Below are 21,981 nucleotides of genomic sequence, written 5' to 3' on the forward strand. Positions count from 1 at the left end.
AACATTGTATGCCAGTCTGGAATGGGTGGAACATCTGAGATCACAGCATAGAACTGTAAGTAAAGCTCCCAAATTGCAGAGCTGGCACCCCTCCCCCACCAGCATGGCAGGCTGATTTGGAACATGTAGGGAAAAGCAGTCCCTGCCAGGAACATGGGAATGTAGCTCAACCAAGCTCCAACTGTGATATTAACTAACAAATTTGCACTACTGAATACAAGCTATGAATACAGATAAACCCAGAGCAAGCAAGAAAGGAACCCAGAGGTTTCTCCTGGCAGAGAGGAGATGGGCTAATGGGAAAAAAAATACATAAATAAATAAAAACAGACTTTTGGAGTTAGCTGAGCTCAGAATATGGAAAAAGGGCTGTGTGCCAAGAAAAGGGACACACAGAACTGGGCACCAACTCTGGTTCTTGACTGGTAACTGGGGGGCTGGGGACTGGCTCTGAAAAGGAGACTTTTGTTTTTCCTTTTTTTTTTCTCTCTCATTCTAAGTAGCTCATTAGAGAAAGCCCCAGGCATTTTCAAATGTCAGCACTTACTGAAGCAAGGGTGGAGTTAAGATAGAGACACAAACAAAAAAAGAAGTCAAAAGTAGGAGATAAATACCTAAAGGGCTTACCTTGTCTAAGAAAAGGGGGAGGTGGAACCCAGCTCAAGTGTCTGCTCTCCCTCAGAGAACTCAGGCCCTAGGGCCTGGGGGAAAAATAAACATAAACAGCTTAAGTTTGGTTTCTGATACTCTCACCCCCTGGCAGGGACGGGGACTACTAACCTCTTTATGCCAGTGGGGAGCTCTGGGCTGACAAGTGACACCTACTGGGCAGGACAGGAAAAGCACAGAGTCTAGAGGCCTCATAGGGGAGCCTGACAACTTCCTGGGTCTCATCCTCAGGGAAACTTGATACTGATTTCACCCTTGTTCTGAGACCTGGCCCTGTCTGGTCTGGGAAAATCTGATTAGTGTTTTCAAAGAAACCAGATGCCTAGAAAAGAAAAAAATTATGATTCATACTAGAAAAAACAAAGATAGTGGTTCAGTCAATGGAAAAAACTTACACTTCAAATGAGATACAGGGCCTCTCTTCCTCGCCCTCTCTAGCGGGTCGGGGTTACATGGCGGCGACTGCGGCAAAGCGAGAACCTCGGAGACGCCGCTGCCGCCAGCATAGCCGGAGACCTGAGCCGACTCTGGGGGCTGTCCGCGGACCCCGCTCTCTCTTGATGAGTCGGAGAAGTCTCGTTGTATCGGAGTAAGATGGACGGTAGCTTTGATTGTGATTGTGGTGAGCTGGAGCCACCTGATCACTAACAAAAGACATCTTCTGTTAACCAGCAGCCGCCAGAGCTTCCTGTTGAAATATATAGCAACAAAGGAAGAAAAGAAGCAAAACGGAAATAGTGCTTACCAGCACCTTAGAATGATGCTGCTCAGGACCAGTCCAACACTGAATGTATCTGCACTGTGAGGAGAATGTTCAGAGAAGCCTGTTGTGTGCATATTTATTCACATTTTTGTTAAATGTTAAATTGTTTAGCACAAGTAAATCTGAGTGCATAGTATGTCATTTCATTCCGTTTGAGTTTCTTGAGTGTTTTCTTTAAATGTCTGCAGAGTTGCTGCCCCTTTCTTGAACTATGAGTACTGCAATCTTTTTAATTCTCAGTATGAGTAGAGCATTTTGAGCTTTAAATCTAAGGGGAACTCAACAGCCTGGTTGGCATATGCAATGAACATCAAGAAACCATCTTGCTGTGGAAGCAAAATTATTTTTCTTCTCCCTTTTTGAAAGATCTTTCCTTTTGATGCCAGTTTTCTTCCTTGTTTACACAAGTTCAACAGTTCGAAAGGACGAGGCAGTAGTAAGGGTTTCAAAATGGCTGAGAAATTTGAAAGTCTCATGAACATTCATGGTTTTGATCTAGGCTCTAGGTATATGGACTTAAAACCATTGGGTTGTGGAGGCAATGGCTTGGTTTTTTCTGCTGTAGACAATGACTGTGACAAAAGAGTAGCCATCAAGAAAATTGTTCTTACTGATCCCCAGAGTGTCAAACATGCTCTACGTGAAATCAAAATTATTAGAAGACTTGACCATGATAACATTGTGAAAGTGTTCGAAATTCTTGGTCCCAGTGGAAGCCAGTTAACAGATGACGTGGGCTCTCTTACTGAACTGAACAGTGTTTACATTGTTCAGGAGTACATGGAAACAGACTTGGCTAATGTGCTGGAGCAGGGCCCTTTACTGGAGGAGCATGCCAGACTTTTCATGTATCAGCTGCTACGTGGGCTCAAGTATATTCACTCTGCAAACGTACTGCACAGAGATCTCAAACCAGCTAATCTTTTCATTAATACTGAAGACTTGGTGCTGAAGATAGGTGACTTTGGTCTTGCACGGATCATGGATCCCCATTATTCCCATAAGGGTCATCTTTCTGAAGGATTGGTTACTAAATGGTACAGATCTCCACGTCTTTTACTTTCTCCTAATAATTATACTAAAGCCATTGACATGTGGGCTGCAGGCTGTATCTTTGCTGAAATGCTGACTGGTAAAACCCTCTTTGCAGGTGCACATGAACTTGAACAGATGCAGCTGATTTTAGAATCTATTCCTGTTGTACATGAGGAAGATCGACAGGAGCTTCTCAGCGTAATTCCAGTTTACATTAGAAACGACATGACTGAGCCACACAAACCTTTAACTCAGCTGCTTCCAGGAATTAGTCGAGAAGCACTGGATTTCCTGGAACAGATTTTGACATTTAGCCCCATGGATCGGTTGACAGCAGAAAAAGCACTCTCCCATCCTTACATGAGCATATATTCTTTTCCAACGGATGAGCCAATTTCAAGTCATCCTTTTCATATTGAAGATGAAGTTGATGATATTTTGCTTATGGATGAAACTCACAGTCACATTTATAACTGGGAAAGGTACCATGATTGTCAGTTTTCAGAGCATGATTGGCCTATTCATAACAACTTTGATATTGAAGAAGTTCAGCTTGACCCAAGAGCTCTGTCTGATGTCACTGATGAAGAAGAAGTACAAGTTGATCCTCGAAAATATTTGGATGGAGATCGGGAAAAGTATCTGGAGGATCCAGCTTTTGATACCAGTTACTCTACTGATCCTTGTTGGCAGTACCAAGATCATCATGAAAACAAATATTGTGATTTGGAGTGTAGCCATACTTGTAACTACAAAATGAGGTCATCATCATATTTAGATAACTTAGTTTGGAGAGAGAGTGAAGTTAATCATTATTATGAACCCAAGCTTATTATAGATCTTTCCAATTGGAAAGAACAAAGCAAAGAAAAATCTGATAAGAAAGGCAAGTCAAAATGTGAAAGGAATGGATTAGTTAAAGCCCAGATAGCTCTAGAGGAAGCATCACAGCAACTGGCTGAAAAAGAAAGGGAAAAGAATCAGGGATTTGACTTTGATTCCTTTATTGCGGGAACTATTCAACTTAGTTCACAACATGAGCCTACTGATGTTGTTGATAAATTAAATGACTTGAATAGCTCAGTGTCCCAACTAGAACTGAAAAGTTTGATCTCAAAATCAGTAAGCCAAGAAAAAGAGGAAAAAGGAATGGCAAATTTGGCTCAATTAGAAGCCTTGTACCAATCTTCTTGGGATAGCCAGTTTGTGAGTGGTGGGGAGGACTGTTTTCTCATAAGTCAGTTTTGTTGTGAGGTAAGGAAGGATGAACAAATTGACAAGGAAAACACTTACACCAGTTACTTGGACAGGTTCTTTAGCAGGAAAGAAGATGCTGAAATGCTAGAAACTGAGCCAGTAGAGGATGGGAAGCTTGGGGAGAGAGGAAATGAGGAAGGCTTTCTGAACAACAATGGGGAGTTCCTCTTTAACAAGCAGCTTGAATCCATAGGCATCCCACAGTTTCACAGTCCAGTTGGGTCACCACTTAAGTCAATACAGGCCACATTAACACCTTCTGCTATGAAATCTTCCCCTCAAATTCCTCATAAAACATACAGCAGCATTCTGAAACATCTGAACTAAAAACACTCAGTAGACATTTCTCTTTGTATTCTTCATGAATTGTGTCCTTTTTTATTACTAGTGTTTTAAGTCATTTTTTTTACTTGAATCAGATTGTGTCATTTTAGTAAGGATTTCATTAGTTTTTGGTTTTTAAAATCCAGATTTTCTACATGTGAGATAGTTTTCATTTTAACTGGCATGTCATTTGCACAGAAAAATTTAAAAAATAGAGCAAAATAATGCAATGCAGGCAGAGACAAAAGAAATGCACTAAGACAAGTAAAAACATTCTCTCATAGAACAGTGATCTGTTTTTACAGGAAACAAAAATCTTGCCTTGAAATTTACACAGTGAGACTGTACATAATTGCATGGAAATATCTATTTTTTTCCTAAAACATTTTTTCATTCATGAGTATTTTCAAGTTTTTCATACTGTACACATTTCTTAAAACACATGATACCAGCAGCAACTGAAAATGAATGCCGAATTTGGTACACATGTGTTATCTACCTCAAGGTAACAAAAGTATGTGGCAAAACATATACCACCCATAGTGCTCCACAATATGCACTTCTATTTAGCCAGCGTTTATTATAGTAAACTATTCTCAAGATTCATTCACTGTTTATAAATGTTCTGGTATGCATTCTTTCTAGTGAAGTGTTAATACATCACATCTTATTTATTTTAGCAAATCAGTATATTTTCTGTATTTAATTATAGAAAGTTAACTTTTAGTTTTTGAAATTTATTTGCAAATACACTTTTTCCATTTGGCACTATGGTTTGTTGTCTACCTAGCTGAATATTTAATGTCAGCTTATTCTAAGGCTGTCCACGTACTTAATTTACTTACGTGTCCATTTTAAGTAAAGCACTCACTGTGTATAGGAATTTGTATTTTGGAGGTGCTTGATCTACAAAGAAAAATTAGGAATTACTTTATTATAAAATTCTCCTAGAAGTCTTAATTGTGTTTATTTTTTAAAACAAACTGTAATGTTAGACTTGTGTGCATGGAAGTAATTAAGGTACATCATTATTGTAGTTTAAAAGTTGTACATGATAAGACATTTTCTTTTTACTGTATGTTTTTACTGAATGATCTATTTCCTGTCTCAAGGCAAGCATGAATAAAATTAGGTTAAATGTAAAAAAAAAAAAAAAAAAAAAAAAAAAAAAAAAAAAAAATGAGATACAGAAGTTGAAACAACCAATTAAAGATCTTCAAGCAAATAAGCTAAAAAAACAAATTTGCTACAAATATGCTAAAAAAACAAATGTGGCAAAAGAGATGGACATGAAGACCTTGGGCAAACATAAGGAAGAACTTGAAGGTTTGAAAAAACTATTGGCAGAACTGAAGGGAATAAATGGTACAATAGGAGAGATGAAAAACACAATGGAGATATAAACAGCAGATTTGAAGAGGCAGAAGAAAGGATTCAGGAACTAGAGAACAGAACACCTGAAATCCTACACAAAAAAGAACAAATAGGGAAAAGAATGGAAAAATAGGAGCAAGGTCTCAGGGAATTCAATGACAATATGAGGCGCATGAATACACAAGTCATGAGTATCTCAGAAGGAGAAGAGAAAGGAAAGGAGGCAGAAACAATAATGGAGGAAATAATCACTGAAAATTTCCCATCTCTTATGAAAGACATAAAATTGCAGATCGAAGAAGAACAGCATATCCCAACAGAATAGATTTGAATAGACCTACTCCAAGACACTTAATAATCAGGCTAACAAATGTCAAAGACAACGAGAGAATTCTGAAAGCAGCAAGAGAATATTGATCCATTACATACAAAGGAAGCTCGATAAGACTACATGCAGATTTCTCAGTAGAAACCATGGAGATAAGAAGGCAGTGGCAGGATGTATTTAAGATTCTGAAAGAGAAAAATTGCCAACCAAGAATCCTATATCTGGTAAAATAGTCCTTCAAAAATGAGGAAGAGTTTAAAATATTTTTACGGATCCTGAGAGAGTCTATGAACAAGAGACCTGCTCTGTAAGAAATACTAAAGACAGCACTACAGGCAGATTGGAAAAGACAGGAGAGAGATGTTTAGAGAAGAGGGTAGAAATGAAGACTATCAGTAAGAGTAAAAAGAGAGAGGGGGAAAGTAAAATAAAATATGACATATAAATTCCAAAAGTCAAATGGGTAAACAGTAGACATTACATTGAGTAAAATTAGCCAGAAACAAAAGGACAGGTACTCTATGGACTGACTGATATGAACTAACATTGATGAGCAAAATTTGAGAGTTAAAGTTGATAACACAGGTTATCAGGAAATAGAAAGAGGTTAGAAATTGGACATTTGATGCTGAAGGAATACATAAGGGTAAACAGGATTGATTGTATAGATCCAGAAATGGCATAATACTATGTGATGGTAGCACAATATTGTAACTACTCTGAACAAAGATTGAATGTGAGTATGGTTGAAAGAGGAAGGCTAAAGGAATGTATCTCACCAAAAGATAATGAGTGGGATTGTTTAACTTAATGAAACCAAGAGTGGTCAATGATGATGATTAAATGTACAAACATAAAAAGTGTTTTTAAAAGAGGGAGAACAAATGAATGTCAATATTACAAGGTGTTGAAAGTTGGATGGTACAAGGGAAAAAATATAATCAATGCAAACTAGAGTCCATAGTTAATGGCAACATTGTAAGATGCTTCCATTAATTGTAACAAAGGCAATCTATCAAAGCTAAATGTCTATAAGAGTGGGTTATAAGGAAGTGACATGGGATTCTTGGTAGCAGCGTTGTTGTCTGACCTTTTCATTGTGTTTTATTTTAATTTTTCTTCTATATTTTATATTTTTATTCTTCATTTTTTTCTTCTTTACCTCTTTCTTTGTGGAAGAAATGGAAATGTCCACATATAGGCTGTGGAGGTGAATGAATAACTATGTGATACATGCCAGGAATCATTGCTTGTTTTCTTAGAATGAATTGTATGGTGTGTGAATAAAATTGTTTAAAAAATAAACAGAGGGATACAAGTGCTGGAGAAAATGTGTAGAATGGGACATACCTATTCCTGGTTGGTAGGGAAGTAGAATGGCGCAGCCCAACTGGAGGGCAGTGTGGTGGTTCCACAGGAAGCTAACTATGGAGTTGCAATATGGTCCTGAAATCTCATATTGGGTATATTTTTGGAAGAACTGAGAGTAGGGATATGAATGGATGTTGCACACTGGTGTTTATGGTGGCAGTATGCATGATTTGCAGTGGATGGAGGTGTCCTAAGGGTACATCGACTGATAAACTGAATGGTGAACTGTGGTGTATATATTCAATTGGAATATTGAATGGTGGCAAAAAGAAATGAAGATGTGCAACTAGGTGAATGGGCCTTGAGGACAGTATGTTGAGTGAAATAAGCCAGAATTGAAAAGATTATAATGCCTCACTAATATGGACTAACTATAATGTGCAAACTCAGAATTGAATCTGAGAGCATAGGTTATCAGGGAAAGGCTTATGGTAAAGGTTCCTAGATTGTAAGCTCTTAGATCAGTCACATCTATTCATGAGTTGCTACGGTAATTTCTAAATTCTGAGGTGATGAATTATTTGTGTATAACCTGGTCAGTCCCTGGAACTTCGGGTATCTGTGTGACACCTGAGACTAAGAGCCAGAGTTCAGAAGCTATGAATGTCAGCATTACCCCATACAAAAATGTTAAAGAAGCTGAAAAAGAGATCAGACTTTAATTATAGATATGAATAAAATTGGTCTTGGTAACTAGACTAAAGGGGAAAGGATGATATTTACTGTGTTTTAAATTTTCAACTTCTATGTGAGACCAAAGAAAGAAATATTTATTTGGTGGAAAACTCAATATTTTTCTGTAGCATGCTATAGAATGTAACTTGTACGGTCAGTTTATTCAAACACCATAATTACATAGAACCTTGAGTAGGGGGTGAGATCTGGTTGGTTTATACAGGTTAGCATGAAGCCCTGATACATCCAGAGTAATTTGGGCAGAGAATAAAAAAAGTATTTGCAAAGCTCCCTTGAGGGACATGGGAAGAATTGGAAATGTTAAACTTCCCTACCTGGGGAATTCCTGATAATCTAGCAAGCATTGAGGACTAACATTTTAGTAGGCCATGCCCTGATCTTGGCACTTGCCCTTATGAAGCTTGTTAATGCAAAGGAGAGGCTAAGCTGACTTACAGTTGTGCCTAAGAGTTGCTCCCAGAGAATCTCTTTTGTTGCTCAGATGTGACCTGTATCTAAGCCCACTCAGCTGGTAAACTCACTGCCTCTTCACTATGCTGGATATAATTCCCAGGGGTGTAAATCTCCCTTGCAATGTGGGCCTTGACTCCCAAGGATGAGCCTGGACCTGGCATCATGGGATTGAGAAAGCCTTCTTGACCAAAAGGGGAAAGAAAAATGAAACAAAATTAAGTTTCAATGGCTGAGAGATTTCAAATGGAGTCAAGAGGTCATTCTGGAGGTTATTCTTGTGTATTTTATAGATATCCCTTTTTAGTTATCAGTGTATTAGAACAGCTAGAAGTAAATACCTGAAACTATTGAACTGCAATCAAGCATCCTTGATTTTTGAAGACGATTGTATAACTAGATAGCTTATACAGTATGACTGTGTGATTGTAAAAACACTGCGGCTCACGCTACCTTTATCCAGTATATGGACAGCTGAATAAAGAAGGGGGGACAAAAAGTAAATGAATAGTAGCGTGGGGGAAGGAGTATGAGATGTTTTGGGTGCTCCTTTTTACTTTTATTTGTATTCTTACCTTTATTTTTATTTTTTGGAGTAACGAAAATTTTCAAAAAAACTGAGGTGATGAATGCACAACTATATGATGATACTGTGAACTGACTGTATGCTTTGGATGATTATATGGCATGTGAATATATCTCAATAAAATTGCATTAGAAATGAGGGCGAGATAAAGACATTCTCAGTTTAACAAAAACTGAGGGAATTTGTCACCATTAGACTGGCACAAGAAATGTGAAAGGGATTTCTCCAGGTTGAAAGGAAAGAACACTAGAAAATAGATTGAAGTCATGGAGAAATAAAGATCTCCAGTAAAGGTAATTATAGGTAAATATAAATGATAGTATTATTGTATTTTTGTTTAAGCTCAAATTTAACTTCCTACAGGAACTAAAAGGAAAATGTCTAAGAAGTAATGATGAATCAGTAATTTTGGTCTTATAATGTATAAATATGTAATTTGTGATAAGATCTACAAAGAGGTGACATTATCAGTATGGCAATGTAAAAATCCTTTGAAAAAGCCTGCCTGGAGATTTAGTGAATAAAAGGATCAGTTCAACTTGCTTTGAACTCTGGAGGACAGTACAGACTGAAGTACTACTCCACAAATGCTGAATCAAAGAAACAGAAAAATCTCAGGTAGGAGAAGTCTACCTCAGACCACTGGTCGGTTTCTGGTTCCCTCTGCCTCACTCAGTTACACACAACTCGGCAGCCACACAGGCAGCACGGCCCCGGGTCCCTCTCACTGTGGACAGAGATTGTAGACTGAATCAAGCAGAGTTAAAACTCCACTCATATCCAGGCACAGGGACCTATATATGCAGAGACCCAGGGTGGAACACAAGCTGCTGAGGAGTGCCACATACAAAAGGACTGGTGGGGAGAGACTGCCATAGAAAGGCTGGTAAGAACCGTTGTGACCAATTCGGTTTCACTTGGCTGGAACATCTAAAGACACAGTGACCCACCTTTTTGGACTGACCCCATCTGGCTCCCCAGGGTGGGATACTGTAATGAGGAAGAACCCAAAGGCAGGAAAGCCTCACAGAGAAAAAAAGGAGGGGGTTAAACAGAACTACTGTAAGATAGGATGGGTTCCAGAACTGAAAAGTGTAAAGAAAATGGGGCACTGAGTGAGGGAGAGAATTTAAACAAATCATAGGAGCTGGGAAGAAAAGTATGTACAAAAACAAACACAAAGCTCCACTCTGGGAATGCCCACCCTCCCCACTACCCCTCCCCCACCACCTGTCCACCATGGCTGACAAGGAAGCGGCCCTCGATGACATAGTGGAAGAACTGCGAGGAGTACAAAATATGGGAAAAGAATATTCCTTTTCTTTATGATTTGGTCATGACCCATTCTCTGGAGGGACCTTGCTTCACTGCATAGTGGCTTCCGGATGTAACTAGACCAGACGGAAAAGATTTCAGCATTTGAGGACACACGTATCAGAAGAAAAAAAACTACCTTGTAGTAGCCAGTGTACAACTCCCTAATGATGATGCTCTGATGAGTGATGTTACAACAGTGAGAAAGGAGAATTTGGAGGTTTTGGCTAAGTTAGTGGAAAATCTGAAATAGAAATCAAGATTAACCATGAAGAAGAAGTGAACAAATCCCTTTATATGCCCCAGAACCCTTGCATTATGGCAACAAAGACTCAACCCAGTGATGTTCTTGGCAACAAAGACTCCATCCAGTGATGTTCTTGTTTTTAACTATATGAAACACTCTCTAAATCCAACCCTTCTGGAGAGTGTAACCCAGACTCACATCTGTGGACATCAGAAGAAAGGCTATGGGCTTTCTTGGAGCCCAAATCTCAGTGGGCACTTACTTAGTGCTTCAGATAGCCGTATCATCTGCTTATGGAACATCAGTGCCATTATAAAGGAAGGAAAAGTGGTGGGTGCAAAGACCATTTTATAGGGCACACAGTTCTACTAGAAGATGTTTCCTGGCAACTGCTCCATAAGTCTCTGTTTGGGTCAGTTGCTGATGCTCAGAAACTTATGATGTGGGATACTCAGTCAAACAATACTTCCAAACCAAGCCATTCAGCTGATGCTCACACTGCTGAAGTGAACTGCCATTCTTTCAATCCTTATAGTGAGTTCATTCTTGCCACAGAATCAGCTGACAAGACTGTTGCCTTGTGGGATTTGAGAAATCTGAAACTCAAGTTGTGTTCCTTTGATTCACATAAGGATGAAATATTCCAGGTTCAGTGGTCACCTCACAATGAAAGCCACTATTTTGGCTTCCAGTGGTACTGATCATAGACTGACTGTCTGGGATTTAAGTAAAATTGGAGAGGAACAACCTCCAGAAGATGGGCCACCAGAGTTGTTTATTCATGGTCGTCATACTGCCAAGATATCTGATTTCTCCTGGAATCCCAATGAACCTTGAGTGATTTGTTCTGTATCAGAAGACAATATCATGCAAATGTGGCAGATGGCAGATGTTCTGGTTTGCTAATGCTTCCATTATGCAAAATACCAGAAATGGATTGGCTTATATAAAGGGGATTTACTAAGTTACAATTTACAGTTCTGAGGCCATAAAAGTGTCCAAACAAAGGCATCAACTATAGGGTACTTTTACTGAAGAACACCAATGGTATCCAGAAACCCTCTGTTAGCTGGGAAGCCACAGGCATGTGGCTGGCATCTGCTCTGGGGTTCTGTTTTCAAAATGACTTTCTCCCAGTATGTTTCTCTCTAGGTATCTGGGGGTGTTCTCTTAGTTTCTCCCAGGCAAACTATGGACTAGCAAAAGTCTACTTTCAATGGCCATCTCCAAAATGTCTCTCTTGGTTGCAGCATTGAGCTCCTTCTATCTGAGCTCTTATAAGGCTCCAGTAAACTAATGAAGACCCACACTGAATGGGTGGAGCCACATCTCCCTGGAGATAATCTAATCAAAGGTATTACCCACAGTTGGATGGGTTACATCTCCATGGAAACAACTTAATCCCAGTATCACACAAGATTGGATTAAAACATGTCTTTTGGAGGGACATAATATATCCAAACTGGCACAGCAGAGAACAATTATAATGATAAAAACCGTGATGGAAGTGTGGATCCAGAAGGACAAGGATCCTATATATATCTGCACTTGTGATTTTAAACTCCCCTTTTTTCTCTTTCAACCCTAAGTTCAACTGAACACTGGTTTTGAGACACAGACTTTGGCTATGCCTCTATAGTTACCACTGACAATGCTATTAGCCCAGACATTCAGTGTTTTCTAAATGTTAACTGGGGCACTTGATTCAGCAAATCCACAAACTTATATTTACATTTTCTTCAGGAATTTTCTAGAATTGAACCCAGGTCTGAAGTAGACACAGAAAGGGGAATATATATGTGTGGTCATTTTTTTTTCTTATGCTTTATTCCCAAGTTTTTCAGACTCATTTAAGGTTAGAGTGGATAAGGAATAGAGCCAAGTTGGGTAGGCCTCTGAGCCATGAAGCATAATACTGCAAGAAGTGTTTATTCAAGAAATAGGGGAGGGATTCAAGTCATACAGATTCCTACCCTAAATTCATCATACCTGACTTTCCAGGATGCACATTTTCCTATATAGACCAGTCTCCTCTCAGTTTCTTCAGTTAAGTAAAAACTGTATTTTATGTGTTCCTCTTTCCCCATATATTTCTCATTAGTGTATTTCTTGGACTGTTTAATACCATTTTTTCTTTCCTGTGAAATTGTTGTTTTAAACTTGGGACCACTGAGTTGTAAAGAGGTATGTTTTTACCTGATGGTTACACCAGAGGTAGACTTCCCAGTTAAGTTGAGAAGAATGGCTCAATAGGTGATTTTTAAAATTAAATTAATCCAGGATGAGTTTGCTTTTTTTTTTTAAGGAATTAGTCCTTGACCCCTAGTTTGGGACCATCTCCCTTTTGGGTGACCTGTTTCACCAGCAGGCCTGTTATTCTCCATGACTGTGTAAGTGCTTATAATGGAATAAATTGCTTTTCTACATAAAACAAACAAACAAACAAACAAAAAAAAAAACAAAAAACAAACAAACAAAACACAACAGATCAAGATTTCCAGAGAAGGGACAAAGAAAGGAAGTACTGTCCTGGAGGTGAAACAATTGCACAAAAGGGCAATGTTAAAAGTTCAACTATATCCAGGGCAAGAATCAGGTGAAGAAGAGCTGAGAAAATCTGAACAGTTAAAACACAAGTTATTCTAAAGGTCTAGAATAAGTTAGACCAAGCAACAATGATGATCTTTAACAAAAAGTCAATCAACAATAAAACCCTAGAAAAGAGGGAGAAAAGGACTTTCAGAGTTGTGATGGTTTGAAGGCCTTATGGGCCCCAGAAGATCAGGTTATTTCAATTGGGGCATGTCACAGTTGGGTCTTAATCCTCTTTCTGGGGAAGTCCTTTATGAGAGGATGAACGACAGAGAAAGAACAGAAGCTGAAAAGAGAAACAAACAGAAGACAGGAAAAAAAGACACAGATGCTGAGAAAGAAAGCCACAGATGGAGAAGCCAGAAGATGAAAACAAAAAAAAAGGAGAGAAGAGAGAGAGCAGCAGGCCTGCCATGTGCCTTGTCATGTGACAGAGGAACTGAGGATTGCCAGTAGCTGTTCTTCAGGGAGAAAGCATTGTCTTGATGATGTCTTGATTTAGACATCCTCACAACCTCAGAACTGTAAGTTTATGCTAATAAATCCCCATTGGAAAAGCTAACCCACTTCTGGAATATTGCATTTTGGCAACCTTAGCAAACTAAAACAAGAGTTAACCCAGAATAGAATCAGATGCCTAGACATTAGCAAAAAATCACATGCTGCACTAAGAAAGAGGAACATATGGCCCAGTCAAGGGAACAAATTAAAACTTCAGAGGAGACTCAGAAGTTGGAACAACTAATCAAAGATGTTCAAACAAATCTCCTAAATCAATTCAAGGAGATGAAGGAAAATATGCCTAAAGAGATAAAGGATATTAAGATGACACTGGGTGACCATAAAGAAGAATTTGAAAGTATAAAAAGAAACATAACAAATTATGGGGATGAAAGTCACAATAGAAGAGATTAAAAATACAGGAGAGGCAAATAACAGCAGATTTGAATAGGCAGAAGAAAGAATAAGTGAACTAGAAGACAGGGTAACTGAAATAGTACAGCCAGAAGAACAGATAGAGAAAGAATAGGAAATAATGAGCAATGTCTCAGGGATTTGAGTGATAGCACAAAGCACAGAAACAAATGTGTCATGGGTGTTCCAGAGGGAGAAGAGAAGGGAAAAGGGCAGAAAGAATATTTGAGGAAATAATGGCTGAAAACTTCCCAACTCTTATGAAAGACTTAAATATACATGCCCAAGAAGTGTAACATCTTCCAAAGAGAATAAATACTAATAAACCTACTCCAAGACACATACTAATCAGGATGTCAAATGCCAAAGATAAAGAGAGAATCCTGAAAGTGGCAAGAGAAAAGCAATTCATCATATACAGGGGATCCTTGATGAAACTAAATTCTGATTTCTCATCAGAAACCATGGAGGCAAGAAGGCAGTGGTATGATATATTTAAAGTATTGAAAAAGAAAAACTGTCAGTCAAAAACTCTTTATCCAAATTGAATCTTAGAACACAGCCTAAGAGGGGAATGATTATTGTAATGGTCCCTAGATTGTAAGCTCTTACAGCAGTCAACTCTATTCCTGAATTGTAATGGCTACGTCCAAACTTTGAGATGCTGATCCCTTAGAATATAACCTGACTGGTCTCTGGAACATTGGGTATTTCTGTGACACCTGAAACCCAGAGTTAGAGCTCAGAAGATATGAATGTCAGTATTAGTGCATACAGCAACTATTAAAAAAAAAAAAAAAAAAAAAGCTGAACAAGAGCCCAGACTTCAATTAGTGATATGAAGGAAGCAGATCTGGTTAAGACTAGGGCAAACCAGGCCAAAGGGTAAAGGTCAAAACTGACTGTTTTAAAACTTCAACTTCCATGTGAGACCAAGGGAAGAGATGTCTATTTGGTGCAGGATCTATATTTTCTAAACAGTATAACTCTACAGTCAGTTTGTTCAAACACCACAATTACATGGAACTTTGAATAAGAAGTGAGATATAGTATGTTTGTATAGGTTAGAGTGAAACAGTGACACATTCCAAAGCAATTTCGGCAGAGAATAAAAATATATTTGCAAGGCCCCCCTGAGGAGCTGGGGGAAAGTGCAGAAGTGTTGGACTTCCTCACCTGTACTGAAGCTGATGTTGTCACAGACACTGAGGACTGGCGGTTTGATGTGCTGAGCCCTCTATCATGGGACTTGCCCTTATGAAGCTTGTTACTGCCTAAGAGTCTCCCCCCAAGTACCTCTTTGTTGCTCAGATGTGGCCCTCTGTCTCTCTCTCTAAGCCACCTTGGCAGGTGAACTCACTGACCTCCCCCCTACATGGGACCTGACTCCCAGGGGTGTAAATCTCCCTGGCAACTCAGGATATAACTCCTGGGGTTGAATCTGGACCCCGCATTGTGGGATTGAGAATATCTTCTTGACCAAAAGGGGAATGCGAAATGAAATGAAATAAAGTTTCAGTGGCTGAGAGATTTCAAATGGAGTCAAGAGGTCACCCTGGTGGACAATCTTATGCACTATATAGATAACACCTCTTAGGTTTTAGTGTATTGGAATAGCTAGAAGTAAATACCTGAAACTATCCAACTCCAACCCAGTAGCCTGACTCTGGAAGATGACTGTATAACAATGTAGCTTACAAGGAGTGACAGTGTGATGGTGAAAACCTTGTGGATCACACTCCCTCTATCTAGTGTTTGGATGGATGAGTAGAAAAATGGGGACAAAAATTGAATGAAAAATAGGGTGAGTTGGGGGGGGGGATGATTTGGGTGTTCTTTTTTACTTTTATTTTTCATTCTTATTCTGATTCTTTCTAATGTAAGGAAAATGTTCAAAAATAGATTGGGGTGATGAATGCATGACTATATGATGGTACTCTGAACAGTTGATTGTACACCATGGATGATTGTATGGTATGTGAATATATTTCAATAAAACTGAATTTAATTAAAAAAATTCTTTATCCAGGAAAACTGTTCTTCAAAAACGAGGGAGAGTTATTCAGATAAGCAGAAACTGAAAATATCTGTCAACAAGAGACTTGCCCTACAAGAATTACTAAAGGGAGTTCTGCACATTGAAGGGAAAAGATAGGAGAGAGTGACTTGGAGCAATGTGAAGAAATGAAGATGATCAGTAAGAGTAACTAAAAGGGTAAATGCAAAACCCAGCAGTACTGTATCTTCAATATACAACTCTGCTCTTTAATTCACATAAGAATCAGAATACAATTGAACAAGAAAAAGGCATATTTCCTGTTAATGAACATGCAAAATATAAAGTGGTAATGTAGTAAAAAAACAACAAAGAGGGGAAACAGAAGGATATGGGAGCATAGAACATGAATGTTACTGAAGCTAAGTTGGTGTCTTTTTCATAGCAGTAGATTATAGTTTTAGGTTGCATTATATAAACCCTAGTATAACTACAAAGAACATATTTTTAAAATTTACAGAAGCAGAAATGAGAAAGTGAGCAGTCACATACATAATAAAAGATCAACCACACAGAAAAGGAGGTTGCAATAAAGGAAAAGAGAGACAAAGATATGACATATAAAAACCAAAGGACAAAATGGCTGAAGTAACTACTGCCTTTACAGCAAAAACACTGATTGTTAATGGATTCAACTCCCCAATCAAAAGACCCAGGTTGACAGGTAGATTAAAAAACATGCTACATCTATATGTTGTTTACAAGAGACTCATCTTAGACCCAAGAACACAAAAGGGTTGAAAGTGAAATTATGGAAAAAGATATGCCATAATAGTAACAACAACAACAAAAAATAGTAACAGAAACAAAGACAAAAACAAAAAACAACCCTGGGGTAGCTATACAAATATCAGACAAAATAGGCTTTAAGTCAAACACTGTTGTTCTAGTTTGCTAATGCTGCAGGAATGCAAAACACCAGAGATGGATTGGCTTTTATAAAAGGGGGTTTATTTGGTTACACAGTTACAGTCTTAAGGCCATAAAGTGTCCAAGGTAACATATCAGCAATCAGATACCTTCATTGGAGGATGGCCAATGGTGTCCAGAAAACCTCTGTTAGCTGGGTAGTCATGCAGCTGGCATCTGCTCCAAAATTCTGGTTTCAAAATGGCTTTCTCCCAGGACGTTCCTCTCTAGGCTGCAGTTCCTCAAAAATATCACTCTTAGTTGCACTTGGGATATTTGTCCTCTCTCAGCTTCTCCGGAACAAGAGTCTGCTTTCAACGGCCGTCTTCAAACTGTCTCTCATCTGCAGCTCCTGTGCTTTCTTCAAAGTATCCCTTTTGGCTGTAGCGCCTCTTCAAAATGTCACTCACAGCTGCACTGAGTTCCCTTTGCCCGTCAGCTCATTTATATGGCGCCACTGATCAAGGCCCATCCTGAATGGGTGGGGCCACGCCTCCATGGAAATTATCCAATCAGAGTCATCACCCACAGCTGGGTGGGGCGCATTCCAAAGAAACACTCAAAGAATTACAATCTAATCAACACTGATAACATCTGCCCACACAAGATTACATCAAAGATAATGGTGTTTGGGGGACACAATATATCAAACTGGCACAACCATTATGAGAGACAAATAAGAACACTAAATATTAATTAAAGGGGCAATCCACCAAGAATAAATAACATTCATAAATATTTATGTTATTTAGCCATGGTGCCCCAACATATATGAGGCAAGAACTGGCAAAACTAAAGGGAGAGATAGACACCTCTACAATAATACTGGGAGACTTCAATACACCATTCTCATCAATTGATAGAATATTTAGATGGAAGAACAATAAGGAAACAGCAAACTTGAATAATATGATAAATGAGCTAGATCTAACAGACATATACAGAACATTACACCCCCAGAAAGCAGGATATACATTCTTCTCAAGTGCTTACGGATAATTTTCCAGGATAGACCATGTTTTGGGTCACAAAACATAGCCATAAATTTTGAAAGACTGAAATCATACAAAGCATCTCCTCTGATCATAATAGAATGAAGCTGGAAATCATTAGCAGGCAAAGAACTAGAAAATCCACAAATACACGGAAGTTGAATAACACTCTCCTAAACAATCAATTGATCATAGAAGGAATTTCAAGGGAAACCAGTAAATATCTTTAGATGAATAAAATGAGAACACAGCATATCAAAACTTACGGGATGCAGAAGATCTGAAAGCAGTGACATGAACAAATATTTGCACACCAATGTTCATAACAGCATTATTCACAATTGCCAAGAGATGGAAACAATCCAAATGTCCTTCAACAGATGAGTGGATAAACAAAATATGGTATATACACATGATGGAATACTATGTGGCAGTAAGAAGGAACGATCTCGTGAAACATATGACAACATAGATGAACCTTGAAGACATAATGCTGAGCAAAATAAGCCAGACACAAAAAAGAGAGACTGTATGTTACCACTAATGTGAAAAATGTAAAATAAATGGTTTATATTGTAGAATGTAGGGGACCTAGTGATAGCAAATAGTGAAGGGGGAACGATAATCTAATAAGAACAGGTAAGTTATGGAGGGTAAACTCAATGTTATGGGGATGCTCAGGAACGACTATGGTTTATTAATTTCTGGGGGGTATGGTAGGAACAAGTTTGAGGAAATGTAGTTATTTTAGGTTATTTATTTTTTCTTATTCCTTTGTTTTGGTATTGTTTGAAATGTTTCTTTTTATTGTTTGGTTTTAATTTTTTGATAAAGTTAAAAAAACAATGAATGAGTGTGAAAAAAAGTAAATGAACAATGGGGGAGCAGGGGAATATAATGTTTTAGATGTTCTTTTTTATTCTAAATTTTATTTTATTTTTTGGAGTAATGAAAATGTTCAAAGACTGATTGTGGTGATCAATGCACAACTATATGATGATACTATGAACAATTGACTGTACACTTTGAAGGATTGTTATGTTATATGAATATATCTAAATAAAATTACATTAAAAAAACTTAAGGGATGCAGAGAAGGAAGTGTTGAAGGAAAATTTATAGCCCTAAACACCTACATTAAAAAAGGAGAGCTAAAATCAAAGACCTAACCATACACCTGGAGGAACTCAAAAAAGAATAGCAAAGTAACCCCAAAGCCAGCAGAAGGAAATACATAACAAAAATTAGAGCAAAAATATATGATATTGAGATTTAAGAAACAATAGAGTTAGCAAAAACAAAAGTTGGCTCTTTGAGAAGATCAATAAAGTTGACAATTAAGACTGACAAGAAAAAGTGAGAAGAGGAAAAAAATAAAATCAGAAATGAGAAGGGGGACATCACTACTATCCCCACAGAAATAAAAAGGATCATAAGACGATACTGTGAACAACTGTATGCCAACAAATTAAATAACCTAGATGAAAAGGATGAATTCCTAGAAATACATGAACAAATTACACTGACTCTATAAGCTTTAGAAGACCTCAAGGAAAGAGAATGTATCACTCATCAAAAAAGCCCCAACAAAGAAAAGCACAGGACCAGAGGGCTTCACAGGTGAATTCTACCAATCATCCCAAGACGAATCAATACCAATTCTGCTCAAATTCTTCCAAAAAATTAAAGAGGCAGGAACACTACCTAAGTCATTCTATGAGGCCAAGATCACCCTTATACCAAAGCCAGATAAAGATAGTATAAAGAAAGTCATGGACCAATTTCTCTTATGAATAAAGATGCAAATATCCTCAACAAAATACTTGCACTTCAAATCCAACAGCACATCAAAAGAATTATACTCCACGATCAAGTAGGTTTTATCCCACGTATGCAAGGGTGTTCAACATAAGAAAATCGATTAACAAAACAAAGGGGAAAGTCTACATGATTATCTCAACTGATGCAGAAAAGACACTTGACAAAATCCATCATCCTTTCTTGGTAAAAATGCTTGGAAAAAAGGGAATAGAAGGAAATTTCTTCAACATAATAAAGGGCATATATGAAAAAACCACAGTTAACATCATACTCAATGGTGAAATACTGAAACCTTCCACTCTAAGGTCTGAAACAAGACAAGGATGCCCACTATCACCACTGTTACTCAATATAGTACCGGAAGTTCTAGCCAGAGCAAGTAGGCAAGGAAAAGAAATAAAAGGTATACAGATTGAGACACCTGCAGATGCTTTTGTGATGCTCGTCCAGAGTTTGCTCTGGAGAAGCTAAGAGAGGATAAAATGCCCCAAGAGCAGCTGAGAGAGACTTTTGGAGAGAAGCTAGGCCGACCGAGATGCTTGCTGATGCAGACAGAAGGACTTTGGAGAGGAGCTAAGAGAAACCAAGAGACATTTTGGAGCACACTATTTTGAAACATAACCCAGGACTAAAAGGGACAGCAGATGCCAGCCATATGCCCTCTCAGCTTACAGAGGAGTTCCAGACACTGTCGGCCATTCTTCAGTGAAGGTGTATAACATAGAAATGGATGATTAAAAGTTCTTCTCAGCTTAAGTGGGAATAAATAGAAGGAAATCCTGAGATGAAACGGCATAATAGAAATACAGTTGATGATGCACCTAGACAGACTCCCAGCTCCACAGCCTACTTCCTGAGTGACATTGGGAAGATGCTTTATCCTCTCTGAGCTTCAGTTTTCTCCTTTGTAGATCTGAGATTAAAAACAATTCTTTGGACTTTCAGGAAGATGGTGGAGTAGGTGAGGCAGAGTGTGCTTCTCCTCCTTTTGGAGTAACTAGTGAGGAGCCAGAGGACACCAGCAACCATGGTTCTGAGGTGTGACTGGCCACAGAGGGTCCCCCACAGTATGTGGAGGAGACACCTGACAAAAATAAAGGAGCGACAGAACTGGAGACTCGGTGTGTTACCCATCTGGACTGCCCCCCTCCAGGACAGCAGCAGCCAGATCACTCCCAGGTAAGGGAGAGAGCAGCAGCTCTCCACTCCCATCCACCTACCTTGACAGTTTGCTGGGGGGTGGAGTGGTGATCCTCCACTGCCAGAGAGTGGGGCACTCCCACAAGGGAACCTGGTGGGCGGCAATTGCTCTCACCCCACAGAAGTCCACGGGGGTGCAATGGCCAGAAGTGGGGAGGGAGAGGCACCATACCAGCAGTCAGGAGCCCCTCCCATACCTCACAGACTCATGGGCACAGGGCAGGCAGAGAACTGGCAGGCAGGGCCCACATCCCACCTGTGGTGTGCCCTTGATCAGGCTCCCTGCCTACCTGCTCAAGGCCCATGTTGCAGCCCCAGGACTGGGATTCCCAAGAGCACACAGAGATCTGGTACACTGACTGGTTCCCCACCTGGTTTGGACTCAACCCACCACACAGAAGAAGTTCAGGGAAGACCTATTGAGAGTGCCACCTGCTTGTAGTTAGGGAAACTGCACTCCAAGCAAGCTGTGCCTCAATACTGGTAGGATTTAGAAACTGCACTCCAGCAAACCAAATAATATATAAAGGCTCAATTAATTCTGTACTAACCAAAATAACCCTACCAAGATAAGCAAGTGCCCCAAAGCCAGCAGAAAATTACAAAGCACTTGAAGGACATGGAAGACATGGACAAGCTAAAGGAACAAATTAAAAAGCCAGAAGATACACAAAATTTGGAGCAATTAATCAAAGAAATACACATACACACAAATATCAGTATTATGGCTCAGGATATAAAGGACATGAAGAAGACCCTAGAAGAGCATAAAGAAGAATTTGTAAGAGTAAATAAAAATAGTGGATCTTATGGAAATAAAAGATATTGTTGATCAAATTAAAAATATTCTTGAGATATATAATACCAGATTTGAAGAAGCAGAGGAACAAATTAGCAACCCTGAAGATTGGGTGATGGAAAGTGAAAGCAGAAAAGAACAAATGGTAAAAACAATAGAATAATGGAGCTCAGGGAAATGATGGACAACATGCAGTGCAGAAATATAAGAATCATTGGTGTTCCAGAAGCAGAAGAGAAGAGTAAAGGGCTAGGAAGAGTATTTGAGGAAATTGTTGGGGAAA

At 38.8% G+C, this 21,981-nt stretch overlaps 1 protein-coding gene and 2 pseudogenes across 1 annotated transcript; 2 read left to right on the forward strand and 1 right to left on the reverse strand.

Moving 5' to 3' along the window:
• Positions 1-1,506, reverse strand: part of LOC119532794 — a 53,755-nt pseudogene extending 52,249 nt beyond the window's left edge.
• LOC119532014 (mitogen-activated protein kinase 6) lies at positions 1,156-5,183 on the forward strand. The gene has a single exon (XM_037833975.1). The coding sequence runs from the start codon at positions 1,883-1,885 to the stop codon at positions 4,049-4,051; it is 2,169 nt and encodes a 722-aa protein (XP_037689903.1). The 5' UTR covers positions 1,156-1,882; the 3' UTR covers positions 4,052-5,183.
• A 4,909-nt stretch (positions 5,184-10,092) lies between these two features.
• LOC119532795 lies at positions 10,093-12,740 on the forward strand (annotated as a pseudogene).
• Positions 12,741-21,981: the final 9,241 nt, after the last annotated feature.

This window comes from Choloepus didactylus, chromosome 4, assembly GCF_015220235.1.
Source record: "Choloepus didactylus isolate mChoDid1 chromosome 4, mChoDid1.pri, whole genome shotgun sequence".
Taxonomy (NCBI): domain Eukaryota; kingdom Metazoa; phylum Chordata; class Mammalia; order Pilosa; family Megalonychidae; genus Choloepus; species Choloepus didactylus.